The 20,045-nt window shown below is 42.9% G+C and overlaps 1 protein-coding gene across 4 annotated transcripts in view; it reads left to right on the top strand.

Annotated features, from left to right (window-relative positions):
- The window catches only part of KDM2B (lysine demethylase 2B), a 121,473-nt gene that overhangs the window by 56,111 nt on the left and 45,317 nt on the right, over positions 1-20,045 (top strand). For all 4 annotated transcript variants that reach the window (XM_086623781.1, XM_086623782.1, XM_086623780.1 and 1 more), the window contains exons 9-11: positions 2,964-3,079; positions 9,362-9,488; positions 17,386-17,840. In XM_086623781.1, the coding sequence (XP_086479907.1) occupies positions 2,964-3,079; positions 9,362-9,488; positions 17,386-17,840 (698 nt within the window). The remainder of the gene's footprint in view (positions 1-2,963; positions 3,080-9,361; positions 9,489-17,385; positions 17,841-20,045) is intronic.

Genomic DNA, 20,045 nt, shown 5'->3' with positions numbered 1-20,045 from the left:
CCCCACTCCCGGGGTGCCCACTGGGCTGAGTTCACCTGGAGAGGACTGAGATCTGAGAGAAACAGCTGCATCGACAGCAGGTCAGTGAGGATGGAGCGGGAGGAGGTGTGCCGGAGCCGAGTTTCCCCTGCGGCTGATGGTGAGATGGCAGGCTGCCCCCCTGCAACCAGGACGGCCTCGGTGGAGCAGCGACCCACTCGCAGCCCGTGGGGAGAAGATGCCTGAGCCCGAGGATGGTCGTGTTGGGGGCACGGCAAGGCAGAAAGGCATCTGGAGTCTGCGTGACGACCCACGCCGGAGCGAGTGGCTACAGCTCCCTAAGTACCCGAGACTGTGGTATAGCCCACACCGGAGCAATCTGTGGGGAAGGATTGTTTCCAGTGGGCTGGACTCACGTTGGAGAAATTTGTGGATTTTTCCTTGTGGGTAGGGGATCCATTGGAGCAGGGGAAAAGGGTGTAAGGACTCCTTCTCCTTTAAGAAAGAAGCAGCAGTAACAGGACGGAATGAACTGACCTGCACTCCCCCAGTCCCTGCCCCCTGTGCTGCTGGGGGGAGGAGGTAGAGCCGGGAGGAAAAGGAAGGTGGGGGGGGGAAGGTGTCGGTTTAAGATCTGGTTTTGTTTCTTTCTGTCCTCTCAAGTAATCGGTTTTTATTTCCCTTTGTCCTTCTAAGTAATCATTAATAAACTGTTTTGCTTTGAGAAAAGCGCTGCCTGTTTTGCCCAGGACCATGGTTGGTGGGTGCTCCCTCTGTTCTTGCCTCAACCCTCAGTCCTTTTGTTTTTTTTTTTTTTTCTCTCCTCTCTACTTTATTGGAGAAGGAGAGACTGTGTGAGTTTTAGTTGCTGGATTAGCCTAAAACCACGACAATCCTACACCCTGCTTTGGCTAGGGGTAGGAACTTTACTTCCAAGGACTTTACAAGGGAATGTGTTAATGACTTGCTGTTTGTTGCTTGGTCTCTGGTTTGTTTTTATTTTTATTTTCCCAACCTTGATGGATTTGAGCACTTTGTTATTACAGGGTTTTGTTATTGTTTTGTTTTTGTTTTTTCCCAGCAACAGATTTGCTTCAGCATGTAATTTCTATTTGTTGCCCCAACCACATAAATCTTTGATTACCTAGTGGAAGCAGTGGCCCCAACTTCCTTGACCTTGGATCTTTATTCCTTCCCAAAGACTGGGATCAGGAAGATAATTTATTTTTCTAGTAGTTTGCTCTTAGTGCAGACTGATGTATTTCGCATAAGGTGGTGAACTACTTCAACTGTGAAGAGGTTTTGTAGTGTTGATGTATGTAGTTGCCACACTACCCTTACATGAAAAAAAGTATTCCTCTCTAGTTGGTTGTTCTGGATTTGGAAGTAATAAACAGGCTGGATCAGCGTGAGCAACTGTAACTGAAATTACACTGACTGGAGCAGGAAAGATGCAATAATACCGAAAGCTGCCAGAGATATGAGCCACTTGCTTTTTATATGCATCATGTTTATCATGTGGAATCAGACCTGTAAATTGACTGAGCACTGGAACAGATTGCCCAGAGGGGTTGTGGAATCTTCATCCCAGGAGCTATTGAAAAGCCATCTGGACATAGTTCTGGGCAGCTGGCTCTAGGTGGTCCTACTCGAGCAGGAGGGTTGGACCTCCAGAGGTCCCTTCCAACCTCAGCCATTCTGGGATTCCGAAATTCAGAAAAATATATCCAGAATGATAAGCTTGTGATTCCAGGGAGAAAATTCTAGTGCTGATTTCTTTTCCTTCCTGTCTCTCTCTCCAGCCAATATGCCCTTAAATGAGAGCCCCAGTTCTGCCATCTGCTGTGGCTCAAGGACTTCTCAGACGTAGTTTTGCAGGCTTTTACGGTCTAAAGATTGTTGTGGAGGAGAGCTTTCGTGGCTGCTAGCTGGAGAACCCTTTAGGCTGAATGGCATTTTCCTGCTCTTTCACTGATGTTGAAGTGAAGGAATGCTACCACAGCTTTAATGGGAAGTACTGCACAGTTAGGAGAAAACTGACTGCCCCCTATGTTGCTTTGCTGTCTGCTGGTTTATAAATTGTAATATTTTTCATTAAAAAAGAAGGAAAAAAAAAAAGAAGTCTCAGGTCTCTGTGGGTCCCAGATCATTAGCAGGATCAATTCCTATTTACTGTGGAGATGAGAGGCTACAGTCTTGCATAGCCAGTCCTTCAGTTGCTGACACACCAAGCAAACAATGCAGAAGCAGAAGAGCTGGTGTGTGGCTACCTGAATTGCTATGCCTGGATTTGTGTCGTGATAGAAAATTATTCCCTCACTTTGGAGCCTGTGAAATGAATTCAGTCCCTTACAGGATTGGGTCAGAACAGTCACATCAGCCCCAGTACTAGAAATGTTAAATCCCTTCACTTGGGGCTTGCAGTGAAAAAGATTTTTCGGTTGCTTCAGGAAGTTGATAATAGAATATGAAACTTTCACCTCTGAAGAAGGGCTGGTAATAATTTGAAGTTGTTGACTTCTGAAGATGTATGCTCTGGTGCTGGTGTGAAAGAAGTTTGGTGTGACTCAGTCCAGTTCCACAGCCCTAGCCCACCACCACTGCTAACATGACTTGCAACCCTACTGGAGGTGCCAGTAGATACATCTGAGAGCCAAGTGTATTGAACAGACTGAATTTACTTCTTAGTCATGGATGTGGTTGAGTCACAAAGTTCTGTGTTCTCAGTAAACACTCTAAATGTTCTGTGAATAAATAGAAGAACCCAATTTACAGAGGGTTGTAAGACTGTACGTTGTTAAGGTGCCGTTCTTCTGCTACGGCTAGTCTTAAAATGGCTACGAGCGTCCCGTTTAACCTTTCACTGCTTGAACTTCTCACCCCCTGCAGAACGGGGTTCATCGGGTTGTTAAAATTTGATTATAAATTGCTCTGTAATGCTACATAGCACGAGGCATTCTCAGTTCTTTGCTTTCCCTCTCTAGGGTGGATACATGCGGTTTATACTCCGGTAGATTCTCTGGTGTTTGGTGGAAATATCCTGCATAGCTTTAATGTTCCCATGCAGCTTCGCATCTATGAAATTGAGGACAGAACAAGGGTAAGGATACTGGATTCTCTTTTTAACTGAACGGTTCTTTGTGACTACGACCTGTCATAGTCTTTCTCTCGTGTTCCCTCCTGACAAACAAGAACTGACGGGATCTCTGTGTCAGAGTCATTGAAACAGGAGGTAATCGTGAAGTAATGAGACTTCCAAACGTTGGCTATTTTTAGTGGGATTTACTCATCTGTTTTCCCCTGCTTCCCACAGACGTGTCCCTTCTGTGTCTTTTGTCTGCCTGTTTAACTGTCGTAAACACCTTCCCTTTCGCACAAGAACATACTGCGCTTTACAGACCTTGGTACCAGTACTTGTGGTAACCCCCTGCTCATCATCCCTGTGTGCACACCTGGAACACATACCCCAGCCTGGAGGATTAGGATGGTTCTACTGTCCACAGACAAAGCTGCACAGAAGTTGTGTATGAAATGACATCATCTATACTTTGCAGGATTTTCTTCTGCAATGACTCGATACTATGTAAGATTTTTTTGGAACAAAGAGAGTCTGGGGCAGGACATTAATTTGAACATCGTGATGTTCATCTGGCTGTAGCACCTACCTGATAGGAGTATTACATCTTGGAGGAGGTTACTCAGGGCACCTAATTGTCATATACTTTGCAGTTTCATAAAGCAGAAGAATCTGAAGGAAGTGCCACTGTTTCAGTAGGCTATTAAATAAGGCATGCAAGGCAGTCGTAGCATTCTGATGTGAAGGTGGATGGGTGGTATGTGCCAATTCAGATGGGGACCTGAAGATGGATGGGTGGTATGTGCAGATTCAGGTGGGGACTTTTTGTTGCTGACTGGTTTGGAGGCATTGCACTAAGACAGTGCTGGTAAACCACTGGCACAGGTGCCAGCTGTGGTGGTAATGGAGATTTGTGCTGGCAAAATGGCAGGAGGTTGCAATTATTTACTAAAAAGTCTTAAAATGGTGTGTCTTGGACATCAGTACAGTTTGCTGTTATTTACCTCTACAAGAGGGCATGATGCTGGGTCCAAGTGGGCTTACCCCAAATTGCTTTCTTTGCAGTAAGAGTGCATGGGCCTGGAGCAAATCCGTGGTGTTTTGCAATACATCTCTGAGTCAGCGAGAGGAAGGGTGTCCTCCCGTCAGCCTCCCTTGCTTCACGGGGGGCACAAGGCCTGGTAATCTTCACATTGCAAAACAGTGGTGGGAGCAGTTGGTTTCCTGGAGTGATTTTAATGAAGAGAAGGAATATTAAGCAGAAAAATGAATTCTTAGTGTAAGAAAAATGAAGGCAAAAGCTGGAATTCAGGGGAATTGGAACAGAGGGAATGTAGCAGAAGTAGAGGTAGAGAGCAGAGTAGAGTTCAGCCTGACTTTGAGAAGGTGGCCCAAGGCAAGAGTGTCAAGTGTCTTAAGAAAGCGTAAAGGGACTTGGACAGGAAAAAGTTGTGATGGCAGAAGCAGGACAGGGCTCCCTGTGGCTGGACAGGGGTGCCAGGCACAGGAAGGCTTTCAGAGTGACTGGAAATAAGAGCCAGCCATACATGCCAGATGTGTGTGCTGTAGGTGCTCAAAAGTAGTGTGTGTTGTTGCCAGGAGGGATGCTAGCGCAGGCAACTTGCGTGGAGGATGGAGGAGACTAGGAGGAGGGATTGATGGCAGAAACAAGTTACTGCCATTGATGTCTGTGAGGAAGATGGGAAGGAAATGCTCTTTTTCCTGAAGTTGTATAAAAGCTGACGTTTTGTTCTCACAGGACTTGAGCAACCCAAGATCACACACCTTGGGTTAGAACTGCGCAGTAGTGCTTCATGTCAGGCCCTTCTCCTTGGGAAGCTGCGTGCAGCTTTGATCTCTTAAGCTTTTATACCAGGAGACAGATTTCTCCCTAACAGTCAAATATTTTGGTAACTTGGAGGAACTTACCAGCCAGTTACACTAAAACACCTCTTAAAAGTCAGTAGCACCCTGATTGTATGGGGAGGCTCTGGGAGTTGGGTATCTGCCTCTTTAAAAGTGTCTTGTCACAGTTTTTTGGAAAGGGATACCACAACATTTGGAGTCTCGAATCAGACCTTTACTCTTGTCAGTTTTGGTTTAGATTTTCTTCAAAGTCTGTGTAGTTCTGTATTATTTTCCCTCCCAAAATACTCAAGTGCTTTAAAAAAGATTAATAAAAACCAACAGCCCTGAATTTCTACGACTTCATGGAAACAATTTATGTGTGTTATGCACAGCCTGTAGCTGTGTTCACAAACCTGTGCTCGTAGGCAGCCCTGTAGTAACAAAGCTGTGTGAACAGTCGAACAATAGCAAGAATTTCTAGGCAAAAACAGACTATAAGCTGTGCAACTAAGGCATACCGAAGTTTGATAAAAGGCAGGACAATCAATACTGTTGTTTAGGAATAACAACACCCCCACCCCTAAAAATATCATACAGGAATATTGAAGGGACAAATATTTTCAAAATAGGATTCTAGTGTGTACCACTTTCTTTTCTTTGCCAATCAAATTTTGTAGTTTCTTTGTTCAGAGAATTCGATTCAGACACTGGCTGGTGTAGCAGACTCAGTACAGTCTGTACTTCCCACGGATTCGCCAGTGCAAACATGCTGCAAATGACTTTCTCATCAGTATTGATCTTTCCATTGTGTATTGCACCCAAGTAAGTTACATGATGTGATTGACGAAGTAATTTGCCACGCTCAAATCAAAGTGTAATACAGGGGTGTTTCCCCTCTTGGTTTTGCACAGAGCAATTTGATGGAGGTTTCACTGTGTTTAAACCTGCCATATAATGCTTAATCATCTTTGATTGCTGATATTCAAAGTCATTTTTATGCTAGGTGTAGCTGTTATTGTCTTAGCAGTTAAGACAAGAATAAATACATGCTTGAAACAGTAATGCTGATTTACAGCCTGATAAAATTGCCTAGTTTATATACTTGTCGTGCTTTTTCTAGCTTAATTTCTCATATCCCTGGGAGACTTTTTAAGAGGGTTATAGCCATTTAAAAATAGTTTTAAGGAGTAATAAAAACCATGCCTATTGTTGGAAACATCTCCTAATGTGCAATTGAGGTAAACAAATATTCTCCAGCCTTACAGTTTGTAGAGACTCTCCTTTTGCAGTCTGGCTTTCCTAGAGGCCAATTAGCAGCTAGTCAAATAGGCCAAGCTGTTTAGCTCTCTGCTAGACCAGCTTGAGTAGCTGCAAAGCAGGCTGCCATGCAGGGATTCATCATCTTGGCATAGGAGTGTTACAGCTCCCTGTTACTGGAGAGAAGGAATGTGTCAAACTTACTCCCAACTCATCTAAATTTAACTGCGTTAAAATATTTGAACACGGATAGGGGCGAAAGCACTCAAAATATATACGTAAGGTGGTCACTCACAGATGATGGTGTTCGCTACTGATTTTGTTTTCTGGAATGTAAGATAATGTTTGAAGTGGATAGATTAATTATTTTGTAAATAATCATAGATCGTTTTTCAATATTGTGATTAGATTGATCAAACACAAGTGGAGTTTTCATGGACATAGTGGAAGAGACTAACACTTCCGTAAGGAAAATGTGTGCCTTACTTGCTTAGGGTTTTTTTTGTTTTGGAGGGGGATATAAGTCTCTAAAATTATTTCACTTTGAACTGAAGAAATGGATCATATTCCATAGAGGATTTTTCTTGCTGTACAGGAATAATTAAAAAATTTATTCGGTGGATTGTAAATTATTAATCACAGAAGTTAGAGCTGGAAATGCCTATTAGATGATCTAGTGTATTTCCCTGCTGATGGGGGATTTAGTCCTCTGGCAGCATCTGTACCAGATATTACACAGAACATTTTTAATTTCTTCCTTTCTCTCTTTCTTTTATTCCTCCCCACCTCCCCATACGAGTTCATTTGACCAGAAGTGTACCATGGAAAAAGTATAGACACGTTCATAATGCAGTTCACATCCATTATGATTAATAAATGTCCAAAATTATCATAAAGAACGTACTCCTCTATACTTTTCCACAAGGCAAACTTTAAAAGATTTTTGAAGCACTCTTAGGTTTGCTTTACTGGCAAAAGGCACTGTAGGTCTTTGCACAGTATCTCTTGCTACATGTGGTAGCCCTTTCTTCTGAAGGTTTGTAAAAGCAGAGCCTTCTCGGGCAAACAGTGAATTGCAGAGGCATGGAGGGATTTGCTGTGGGTTGGAACATGGATAGTGAGGCAATTAGGAACTCAAATTGAATATTAAAGATTGATATACATAATGGGAGCACTGCATGCATTACTGCCTTGTCTTTCACATTGAATTAACATTGGTAACAACTAAATTTGGTGAAGCTCAGAATCTGTCAACAAATGTTGAGCAATGATGTCTTTAATATTCCCAGGCATGTGGCTGAAAACCTTTTGAAGGCTGAGGGGTGGAAGGCGGCTTCCTGTTTGTAAGTCAATTCTTTGCAAATTTTGTTTCCTGCAGTGCTCTCTTGGAAAAATTTGAGTTCCTTTATTAGCATATATTTTAGCATGGCTAATTTCCCCTGTGTTCCGTAATAGTGATAAGTGACTCGATCTCTTCTTTATGACAAACAACTAAACCGAAGGAAAAATCTTCTCCAATGCAAAAAGGCCCTGGAGTTAAATGTTCTCACATTTAGGGGGATGTTGTTTGGTTTTTGCCTTTTTTTTTTTTTCTCCCCTTTTTTCTTCTGATATGTGTGCTTTGTAACACCAAACACAGGGAAACATTTGAAAAGGTGCAGCATCGCTGGGTGCATGACCCATAGCAACCTGCAGTTCGGATTCGCCAGCTACCTTTGTGTTGCATTTTAGAGATCTTAAATTTTGGAAATTGCTGTGGAGTATTTAAATCCTATACCGTGATAACATTTAGTGGGACAATACAGTATATTTTCCCTTTGTTACATTTTGTTTTACTGCTAAAAGTGTTTGCATTTCTTGTGCCCTGGAAACAGAGGCTTTGACTGTCCACCTTGGGGACGGTTTTGCATTTTAGTTAGTCATTGATGTGCTCAGTGCTTATATCTCTACGCAGATATTTCAACAGAGCCTGCTTTGCAGAGCTGAATCTTAGTTTCCAAGTTTCCAGGTGCTGGATGAGTGGTTCTGTTTAGACTTCACTGGTTTTTGGGTGATCAGAGGTGGGATGGTGTTTTGGGGTTTTGTTTTTCAAAAAGGGCTTTCCGAGATAATGCTCCTTTCTGGTGCAGTCCAGCTTTTCATTAAGGTGGGTGGACACTGCTTGGCTAGGTGAGCAGTTCGTATCCATAGAATATCTTAAAGCAGTTCCTGTAATCCCAGAGGAATTGCAAGCCTGCAAAATGCAAATTTTTGTGCCACCAGGAGAAAGAAGTGTACAGCGTAAGTACAAGTGCATGCAAGATGCATGGCATCCATTTTTAACAAATCACAATAAATACACATTTGTTCTTGCTTATTAGGAGCTTCCCAGAGTCTTCTTTGGTATAGTGACCTCCCGTAGGTAGAAAACTGTGTGGGAAAGGAAGGAAACCTGCTTTGTTTTCTTTTGAATCTGAAATAATCTCAAAAAAACATAGTGTTGGAGAACAAGCTTTTTGTGTGAGAACAACAGGTCTGAGATAGAAGAAGGTGCACAGTTTGACAGGGTCTTTTGTCAAAATCCTGCTTTTCTATTCTGTTTGTGGCAAAAACTAACTTGCTACCAAAATATTAGGAGTAAACCACATAAGGGTTTTTTACTTTTAATGTGTAGTTATCAATAATCAAGAATTTGTGTGATCATTTGTTTCATCAAATGGTTGTGAAAACCATAATTGCAAAAGATGTATTTCCTGCTTGACTCATTTTAGGTAATGCTGCCATTTTGATAAAAATCATGTGATAGTGTTTAGGAAATAAATAAATAAAAAACCCAGACAAAAATCACCTTTGTTTTAACTTGAATTTTAGTGGCTAACATCTGTATGTGACCACCCTATGTTTATACAGTAGGTAAATAATACTGTAGGGGCCATCCATCAGTTTCATGATTTCACAAGAACGCAAACCCTTTCCTCTCCTGCCACCCCAAGAGGATACAAATTAGTGAACCAAGAAATGATGCTATCATGGCAGGCAGGCAGGCAGGCTCCTCATTTGGTATGCTGAAGGCATACATCTCACTCGGCTCCCACCCTCTCTCCCCTCCCCCTCCTGCATACTGTTTGTGCTCTTGATAACATGATGAGAATGATGACTGGCCCTTGTGCTGCAAACTTCTCGCCCTTCCCCATGGACTGACAGTCTTGATCTTGCTTTCAGGTGCATGCCAAATTCCGTTATCCTTTCTACTATGAAATGTGCTGGTATGTTCTGGAGAGATACGTGTCCTGTGTGACCCAGCGCTGCCACCTCAGCAAAGAGTACCAGAAAGAATCAATGTTAATTGGTGAGTGAATCCTTTGAGTGCATATTCGGAACTGATGCTACCACCTTAGGCTAGTTACTGCTTTGGTTTCTGCAAAGCAAATTATAAATTGAATTGGAGAACTGTAGAAATTCTCATAAACTGTTTCTTTATTTTGGAGTGGGGAAGGTTTTGACTCCTAAGCATTTCCATGAAGCACGAACCTACTTCAAGTTATATTTATTGAGCATTCCCTCAGCGAGTGGATCCCAGAAAAATGATTTTTGGATGCGTTTATTCCTTGGTTTCAGAAATGTTTGTGTTGAGATGATGTGCCAAACAGTTGAGGATTTACTGCCGTGTTTGGCATGGTACCTTAGTAGCCAGAAATGTGTGCATTGCAAATGTGCTCTGGTGGGATGGATGTTTAGTCCTTTTATAGATCATCTCCTCTACAGAATGCGTTATGGTCACTAAACCTGGCTTCTTTCTCTTATCTTTTATTTCACCTCTACTTAGTTCTCTCTGTTTGGTGACTGACTTCTAATTCTGCAGAATAACAAACCCAAGAACACACATACACAAATCTACATGATCTGTAACCAAAGTGCAGGGAGGTCAAAGAAACCTTTGCAACAATAGCTGAGAACCATAGCAGAGATGGATAGATGTGCCTGAAGCAGGGAGGCATTGCCTTGGCACCGGGGTGAGCTTTACATCAATGTGTGACAATTCCAGTTGTTACCTTGCTCTTTTCCCTGCCTTGAATGGAACGAGACGGGCCGTGTTGCCTCCCTGCTTTTGAGCGCAGAATGGCTGAAAGTAGCGCAAGCACCAGCTAAATCTGAGTTTGTATGTGTTAAGTGTGGAGGAGGGCTGAAGTATTTCTGTGTCTCCTGCTCCCTGAGTTGCCACTTGGGGTGAACCTGGCATGGTTGGAACTGCCCTGGGTTCTGGGCAGAAGAGGGAAATGATCACCTACTAGCATAATTCTTAGTGGAAGGGACTGGAGAAGTTATGGGCAGATGTCACTCTGCAGTGAGTTTTACTGACCGAGAATAACTTGAGGGAGCTGATAGTCCATGTAGGTAGGCCAGGGAGATTTCTTGGGGTCACTGGGAATTTGAGTGCTTCACATTTTGTGTCTCTTTGCTCTGTGAGACCCCGATGAGAAGGGGTAGTTAAACAGGAACTCTGTGTGGAGGAATTTTTCTTGTTATGTTAGATCATCCTAGAGGAAAGGATGAATTAGCCCCTTGGGTCAGCTCTTCAGTGATAACTGCATTCCTTGGAAAATAAGGAACAACCTTCTGTTGTCTAAATTGCTGGCATGGAAAGAGGCTCGTCCTGCAGGCAGGGTGTGGGTGCCAGATCGCTGAGGTGTAATTTCAGAACAGATCAGATGCAGAGAGTGGATGGTTCAGGATATTGAGATGGGACTTTTTCCAGCTAAATCACCAGTGTGAATTCCGGCCCAGCTCAGTAATTACTGATAATGGTGATCCCCACGAAATGTTCCTCAGTGCAGTTACTAGCTGAGAGAGACTCAAATCATACAAAAGTTCACTGGGAACCAGAGATGTCCAGTGTCTAGAGGGAAAAGGGTTGTTTTGCGTGACCAAAGGGTGCCAACTGCAACAGCATCAGGAAAAGGAGCTTGGCTATTTGAAAAATACTTTGTTGTCTTCTGTGGTGGCTTCAGTTGGTCGACTGGAAAGTGAATATAAAACTCTCTTGCTGTTGTGTGGGCACAGTCTTATGGTCATTTCAAGCTGCTGTGAGAAACATGCTGCTCTCACGAGACTGTTCTGTTTTGTGAACCGTGTTGTGCGGCTGCCCCGTGAGCTGAATCAGTCCAGTGATCAGACTGAAAATTAACCCTATCAAGAAATGACCGTATCTGCTCTGGGTGGCATCGATGAGCTGAGCTGCCTTGCAGCCTTACAGCGTGGCTGCGGGTGCTGAGTAGAGGTAGGTGCTGGGAATGTCTGGCTGGGCAGATCTTAAGCTGTTGTTACATGTCTTGAATGGATCGGTACTTTCAGCTCACCGAGTGGTGTGTACTGACAGCGTGTAGTTCATCCACCTGCCTGCTATCTCTTGACTTCAGAGTATTAGCATGCTGATAAAATCTCTGACATTGACATCCAGGGCCCTTCTCTCCAGGAGAGACAGATGTATGCTTTTTTTTTTTTGTCAGAAACTTGCTTTTTATTTCTTGGCAGAATCTTAACCTTAAAATATTTAACTGATTGTGGTTCCAAAGCCCAGATCTGCTATATCTACTGGATCTTTCACTTTGGCATTTGTCAGATTCAAAGGAGTAAAGGTACATTACTTACCTTTCCAAAGCTGTGATGCTTTTTTCTGCCTGAGTAATACTGTTTCAAATACTTGCTTGTCTTTCCTTTTAAGTGGTCTCAGTGTCCAGCCTCTTGACTCAAATAAATCTCTGCGAACTGCAGTCCTTGAATTACGCTTGTTTGCTCCATGGTGTCTGTATCCTAATGTCATTCACCTGCTGTGGGATAGGAGAGCCAAATGAGGTCAGTGTTCCAAAACCCCACCACGTTGTTTTCAAGCTTTTCTTCAGAACTGCTAAGGTCCTTAAATTGTCTCTTCCTTGGAGACTTCTCTATATGCAAGCAATTTCTTGATTTCCTGTGAGAGAGTATCCTTTGAGAAAGAATTTCCCATTATTCTCCTTAAAGAGTAATGAAACAAAGTACTTAACTTCTCTGCAGACCCCTTAATAGATTTAATTGTCTTCTGTCCTTCTCGGTGTAAGAAAAAATTCTTCACATCCTTGTATTCATTTTCAGAAATTTCTCTTGAATAATCTTAATGTTTGTCCTAATTTTTTGTAATAATTCCTTTGACATAATTTGTTCTAAGTGTCTACTTCTGCCTTTCCTTTTGATTACTAGAACTTGCTATTTTTCACCCTTGAGTTGTGCTGCTTTTGTTTCTTACACACCTTCTGATACAGTGGTCTTCCTGGACGTTAGAAGCTAAGAAGCAACAACTGGTTATTAGCTGAGGAGGACATGCACCAGCGTGAGCACAGGAGGCTGCCCACGCTCTCTGGGGCTCACAAGGTGGTAGTTCTCTTAGAATTGGTAGAGATTCTGTTCTCTTGCATGAAAAAAGGAGATTACTGTGGTAATAGAGAACACAGTTCTTTAGAGAACACAGAAAACCAAGTTCATCAGCAGTTGTGTTTTAAGGATATCTTTAGACTCTTCATACTAGGTTTTCATTACATAGTATTTATTTGCTTTGACATGAAGATTGCTAAGTTCAGAGTGACTCTTTCAAGACATTGTCTACTCATGAAAATGTATTGCTGTGATTGTGTTGCCATACCTCTGTCCCTGTAGTTGTGTGCTAGTGTGGCAGCTTACATTGTTTGTAATTCTGTTTTCTGAATGTCTTAACTCACAGAACTTCAGACAGGAAGAGAAAAACCACCTCAGTGTAGGCAAGGCTAAAACCCTGAGTGTTCCCACTGCCTAAATAAAAATGTCTGCTCTTCTAAATGAGTTGGAAGATGATGACTGTGGCTTCCTTTTCCATTCTTCATGCCCAGAATGAGTTTTCAGGCAGTTGCTTCCCAGTTAGTGTGTGAGGCTGTGTTCTTTTTCAGATCTGTTCTGCAGAAGGGCAAACACTCAGGGGAATGATGACATGACAGCAATCACAGGCTGCTCTAAAAGCACACAATCTTTCTTTCTCTCTCTTTTTTCTTTTCCTTGTCCCTTTCAACTGGCACGTTTGTCCTGCTGGCTGAAATCAGAAAGGGATCCTATTTGGGTTTCCTACTAGATTTGAACATGCGCTGTTTCGGGATGGATACGTCTTCATTATTTTTACTCGTGTCATGAATGAGTCTGTACTGAATGTTTTCAACCACAATTGACCTTCAGTGAGATACAGATCTTGAGAGTGAGCTGACAAAGAGTAATTGGGAGAAGATACTGGGCTATCAGAAATGTGCTTTCTCTGTAGCTTGCAGCTTTTAAGATTCCCATTGCTAAAATTTTAACAGGATGGCTCTAACTGTATGTTAAGCCTGATGGATGAAGAAATTATGCCCTCTGGCTTGGTGAAGAAGCCATGTCTTTTTTTTCCTCCCTCTTCTCAGGGGATAGAATAGATTTGCTCGTGATAGACAAATACTGGACTATATTGAGTGATTTCTGTGTCAGGTGCTCCATGCAGTATTACGTTTCCAGTATGCTCAGGGTTTTTTTCCTGTTAATGAAAATGTCATTGCTGTCTTTAGCAGACCAATAGGAACTGCTGCTCCCAAGTCACAGTGTCAGGGTTTGGAGCTGGGAATGACAAGGTAGATAGTACTCACTGGGCTGTTCTAAAGAGTTTAGAAAGATTTCACAATTGCACCTCATCCCTCTCCCTGTCTTTGAAGTTCTGTAATACAGCAAGTTGCTTTTCAGCAAGGAAAGAAACCGTCTATAATTATCTTTCATGTACAAGTGAATAACTGTGGGGAAAGTTAAGTGATTTGCCCAGAACCACAGGGCAGTGAACTGCTACAGGAAAAAAGGTATTTCTAGCTCCCTGTCCTGCGGTCAATCTGTGCTCCTCTTCACTGTTATATCACTGACTGGTTTTACTTGTTTTGAGATGGAGAGTGGTGAAGGTCTTTTTACACTGAGTCGTATGGGAGCCCAGACTGGATAACCACTCTGAAACTGGAGTTCTAACCTGGTGTTGGCTGGTGCATTGACTCAGAAGAAGAAACCATAGTTGCACTTAGCAGGAGCGCTTTTCCATGGAGAGACTTTATAAACCAAAAACCTCCAAGTCAGTGGAACCCTGGTAATACAGTATTTAAAATGCACTTCTCGACAAAGTAAATGCAGATTACGCTTATGTAGGGCCTCAGCTCACAGCAGAGTAACACTCAGTCAGATACTGTTTTCATTAAAATGAATAAATAAAAATCATGGCATGTTGCATTACAACAAAACCACAAAATTGAACTTTCCTCACCTTGAAGTTATCCTTCCATTACTGTTTCCCTTGGCCTTTTTTTTTTTTTTTAATTAGCAGCAGTAGCAGACAGTTGTTGTCTTTTGAAAGCAGTCCACACTTAATCTGGTGCTGCAACAGTTCTGTAATCCCCTAGTGCTCCAGAATAGGCTGATGCACTTCAGGTTAACAGCAAGCCCTGTCCCCAAAGGTGAAGTTAGGCAAGGCGTCGTGTAACTGCCAGGCGTGCAGAGAACCGGCCACAGGGCACTGGTTTGGTGACGGTTCGTTTTGAGGTTGGATTTAGATGATTTTTGTCTGTCCATACCCAGGGTGGGTGGCACAGCAGGGCCTGTCTTGCGCAGGCAGCTGGTGGCAGGGACGAGGTGGCAGCCGGCGGAACGGAATTGCCGACCCCTCCGTGTGCTTCCTTCTGGTGGGAATAGGCCCCCAGTGTGCTGCGGTGTTCCACTCCTCTCTTGCCTTTCGTTTCCATAGCTGAAAGCAAGAGACAAAAACTGGAGATCTCTCTTGAAGGTCGTTTTCTCTTGGCACCGGCGTTACTTGGAGGCATTCACACCTCCATAACGTGATCTCCCTCTTTCTTCTGGCCTTATCTGTGCTTGCGATTTGCCCCAGTTGCAGCCCTTAGTTCCTGTTCTGCACAGCCACAGCGTAGAAGACAGAAACGTGATTTTCTTTGTGCAGATTTATACCAGTTTCCGTTAATGACACTGTACTGGTAGCATAGGGGTGTGTATCTGCTTTCACCTTCTTCTGTTTTATCATTGTTTTTGCTTCGACCATCTAGACTGGGCTTTTGTGCTTCAGTCAGTTGTAAAATAGCTCACCGAGGCAGTGTGGCTCAGAGAAGGGGCCCCAGCCATGGATCCGAGAGCCTGGATTCTAATTCCTGGTTTTGCCCTAGATTTGATGTGTGACAATGAGCAAATCGTGCTTTCTCCCAAGCATCTGTTTCCTCAGCTGTAAAATGGGAGAATGACATAAGCTGATTATATAGTCCTTTGAGGTGGATAAGTGTGCTAGCTACTGTGAACAAAGGGAAAAACAGTGTTAAATGAAAGTTGGATAACCTGGTGGTTTTTAAATGTTCTGGTTAAGATATTTTCTAATCCTGTTTATTTTTCTGAGAGAAGCACGGGGGTGTATTAGCACAGACCAGCGAGGAGGAGCTGCTTTGGAGTGCTGTGTGCCACCACCTCAGCACACAAAATAAACTGTGCTGTACTTCTTCATGGCGAAGGATTTTTGGAGGGGTGCAGGGAGGAAGTTAGCCTGCACTGTGGATGGAGCTGCACTTGGCTGTGCCCAGCCTTGCTGGTAGCTGGTGTTTTTTGTGACTGCCCTCTTTCACAGGCATTTCAGCTTAAATGTGCCTTTCAGGGGAAATTTTATGGCCATTTTTGTTCTGAGGAAAAATGCAAATGTGAATGAAGGAGTAGACTGGACAGAGATGCTTGATTTTTGCAGACACTGTAGCAAGAGCCTGCTCTCAGGCGCTGACACACAGAGGTGCACCTGGCCTTACAGAGGTGTTATTTGAAACTGCAAAGCTAAAGCCTGCCACTGCCTGTTGCATTTTTGTTTCCCAGCTGACAAGTAACACGTACATTTTGCAAGAAGGTGGTATAGACTATGCCAGAGACAAGGAGCTTCTCTGTGATAAGGATGGATTTGCCAGCTTGCAACTGGGCTTCAGCGTTTGTTTTGAACCTCACTTAAACAACCGGACGCTGAGCTTTTTCTTTAATGTCCTTTTAATCCTTCCTTAAGCATGATTCACATTGTCCTAATCCAAAGCTACTGCATGGCAAAGCATGAAAGCTGTGAAAGGAACTTTTCTTTAATTGTTCAGTCACTTTTTCTGTGTGACTTCTGTTTCCTTTGCAGAGTGTTTTTGTTTGCAGCTTGATCTCATACCCATTTCAGCCACTATTAAAGTCCACATTGACTTAACTGGGTGTTACCAGTGTTAACTGTATTTTCCACAGAAAATCCTGCTGTTGCTAGCCTGCATTCAATGTTGTTCACTTAGTAAAGGAAATTGTGTCTAATAAATAAGAAAAGATGTGTGCTTTAGGGATTCTTGGCCACTACATTGCTTTCACTGCTTGACTGCATGGAGTTGGGTAACAGTTGGGATTTTTAGGGGGAAACTTAGTGTAAAACTAAGATTAATAATTCTTTAGACTCAGAAACTTGCCTTTAAATTTTCCTGAGAAGTGCCTAAAATGTATCAGAGGCGGCATTAAGAAAAACAGTATCATGTAACTCCGTGACGGTCCCTGCATTTCTCAATGTCTTTGGGCTTCTTGTGTGTAAAATAAGCATAGTTGTAATCCTCTGTCTCGGGAGAGCAGTGAGTATTCATGCAGTAACAAGTGGTGGTTCTTGTTTTACCAACAGTCGCTCGCAAAGAGGAAAAGTATGGAGAAGGTGATTTTGTGCTGCGCAGAGATCTTGGAAGAATGATGATGTACAGCATTTTAGCATGCTTTCTCCCATTATTTTCCCTCCCCTCTTTCTGTGCTAACTCTCCTCTTGGAGCTCTAAGGCTGCCGAATCTGGTCTCTTTCGGATTTGTGGCAAAATTAATTGTGTGTGACTTCAGAGCTCTGCCTACCCGTAATTGAAGGCATAGAGGACTGAAGCTTTGAAGGAAGCATAATTTTTGCCTAAATGTTTTCCAGTCATTTGAACTGAGTAGATGTTAATGAAAACCAGCATTAAAACAAACAAACAAACACCACCCCACCACCCCTCAAATTAAAAATCAGCTGAATAGAGCCCATTCCTGTCACATACTTACTAGGCATTGTCCAGTGCCCTTTTTGAAAGGCAGCGCCTAGCCCCAGTGGTAGAGAAGTGTTTAAGCTGTGAATTACGTCAGGTGAAGGTTCAACTTTCTTTTTCTAACTTTCAGATGCAAAAAGAAAACGCAGCACAGACAGCTATTCATCAGATTCGTGGTTAGACATGGATGAAGAATCTTGTGATGCCCATATCCGGGAGGAGAAGGATGACAGCTTGGATAAGAACTCCAAATCCTTGGTGGATGGCTCCTCCTCGCCCAACAGCACACACTCAGAAGGGAAGGAGGGTGCAGGAAGAAAACAAAAAACGACAGTAATGAGATACCTAAAAAGAACTTTGTCTAATGAGTCAGATGACAGCGTAAAATCAACGACCCCCACGGACTATCCCAAAACACCAACGGGGTCTCCAGCTACAGAAGTTTCAACCAAATGGACTCACCTCACAGAATTTGAACTGAAGGGTTTAAAAGCCCTGGTGGAAAAGCTTGAATCTCTCCCAGAGAACAAGAAGTGTGTTCCAGAAGGCATTGAAGATCCACAGGCTCTCCTAGAGGACATGAAGGTGGGTGTAATAGCTTGCAGATCCACACAAACTATATTCTGTGAGCGTAGAAGACAGCAGGAGATCAGAAAGCAAAGTTCTGCAGCAGAGGGTTGGCAGCTCGTGTGTAGTGACCAGCTCGTATCAGCCTGCTATGCCACAGAGAGGGAAATTATGCCGCTAACAAAAGCCATCTCTGCTCCGGGGAGATGCCTCTTTGCAGTCTGATTTACTTGAGGCAGTCTCTTCGGACTGTGGTGGCAATGGCCAAAAGTTTAGATCCTGCTACGGTTCAGGACTTGTTATGTCCCATGTGTAAACGTTATACCTCAAAAATTCTGTTCATATTTGTAGTCTTAGTCTGCCCTTTTTGGTCTCGTGTCTTTCTGGAGCGTATCTGATTAACTGGCTTACAAAACATAAATACTTGGTTCTAATTCAGAAGATACGTTGTCTAATGTTTTCAGTTGCCTTTTTTTTTTTTTTTCACCTTTTTCATTTTCTTTTCCTCCATTGCCCTCTATAGGTTGATAATTATTTTCCACTGGTACAATATACTGTTTTTGGAGATGGTGTGAGGACTGAACTCTCACTAGTGACAGAAATTCTCTTGATTTTCACTATACTGGAAGTGGTACCCCATCTGACTTAGGGATAAATTCCTCCTGAAGACCAGCCTGGCCTTACTGCTTCTAGTCCCAGTTCTGCCTCTGATCCATGGCATCCCTTTGGACTATTTGGTTAGCTTTTCTGTGTCTTGTTTTCACATTGTATAAAATAGGCATATTAATACATCTTTTTAACAAATTTGAGAGCAGCATACTCTTGGAATTTTGCTGGGACTTGTCCAATAAGGCTAAAATTATCAGCCTGTGCTTCATAGGTCCAGTACCATGGCAGTTTGGCCTCATTGGGAACCATGAGTATTGATTTGTGGTCTTCTGTTTGAACTACTAGTTTTGTGCTGCTTCTGTGTACGGTGTGGTTCCTCAGCCACATATGTTCTGTACACGAGAGCTGTGTAAGCCACAATCTGAGCAGAAAGATAGTGTGTTTATATGGTAAAAGGGAAGCCTGTACTTTTTTAGTGCAAGTAGTGTAACAGCTGCTTAGAAAAGGCTCCAAAGCCAGTTAAAGACGACCGAACATACGCAGTGTGCAGTGGAACGATATTCCGCAGTCCTGGAGCCTGGAAGTGTGATACACGGCACTCATTTTGGTAAACCACAAGAGCTCAGAAAGTCTCTTCTTGCAAAATCATCCACTTTGTATATGGAAGTGGACACACATGCCCAGAGTCATGGCTGTAGATTGACTGGCTTGCTTTATCATCAGTCATTTTTTAATCAGAAATCAAAATGAAGCTTGAAGACCAGCAGTTGAATTTGTGGTGAAGAAGAAAGAATGGTAGTGTTACTTTTCCAAGCTTGCTGCACAGACCAAGTTTCGCTTAAAAATAAACTGCCCCTTCTTGAAATCCCAGGAAGGAGTACAGCACGTGATAAATGGTGCAGATGTTCGGAATATGATCGTGCGTGTTCTTTTGATGACATACTCCAGTGCACTGTGAGACATCTTACTAGAACATGGCAAGATACCATATGTGAATCTGGTTTAAAGCACCATGTAGGAGTGTGTGCTTTCTTATTCCTCTCCAGAGCAGTGGATTCACTAGCTACAGAGATGGAGAACTGCAAATGACGTTTAAGAAAAAGGCCCAAGTCATGCCCTTTTTGGTGGTATTGTGCTTTAACTGGTATTAAGTGGGTGTCTGCTAGTTTATTTGTGCATCTTGCAGAGTGGCAGTCTTAATCTTCCATCTCCTTTGATAACTGCCTGCTTCTAAACTTTCTCTCTTTGCCAGCACACACTGTAACCATCAGGTTGTAGCCCAACATCTGGATATTTATGGTTCCCTGCTGGTTAAAGAGCCCACGACTACATCAGGCATGCTGCAGAATTGTTTTCTCTGGAATCACCTCTGTATGTTTGGCGAGCCTGTGACTGATTAGTCAGAGCAAGACCTTTTAAAAGGATGTTAACTCAAACATTTGCTTGAACAGTGTTTAAAGAACTGTTAAAGAACTTTCTTACCCATCTCTTTTTACAATATTGGCTCACATATAAGGCAGCCCTCAATTTTCAGAGAATAGGACTCAATACAACATAGTAAATTAATTAAACCCCATATAGTCTGCTTCCTCCATATCTCTCCCTCAGTTGCAT

This window comes from Tauraco erythrolophus, chromosome 19 (genome assembly GCF_009769465.1).
Source record: "Tauraco erythrolophus isolate bTauEry1 chromosome 19, bTauEry1.pri, whole genome shotgun sequence".
NCBI classification, from domain to species: domain Eukaryota; kingdom Metazoa; phylum Chordata; class Aves; order Musophagiformes; family Musophagidae; genus Tauraco; species Tauraco erythrolophus.
Note: the sequence above shows the minus strand (reverse complement) of the source record. Positions and strands in the feature narration are given on the sequence as shown.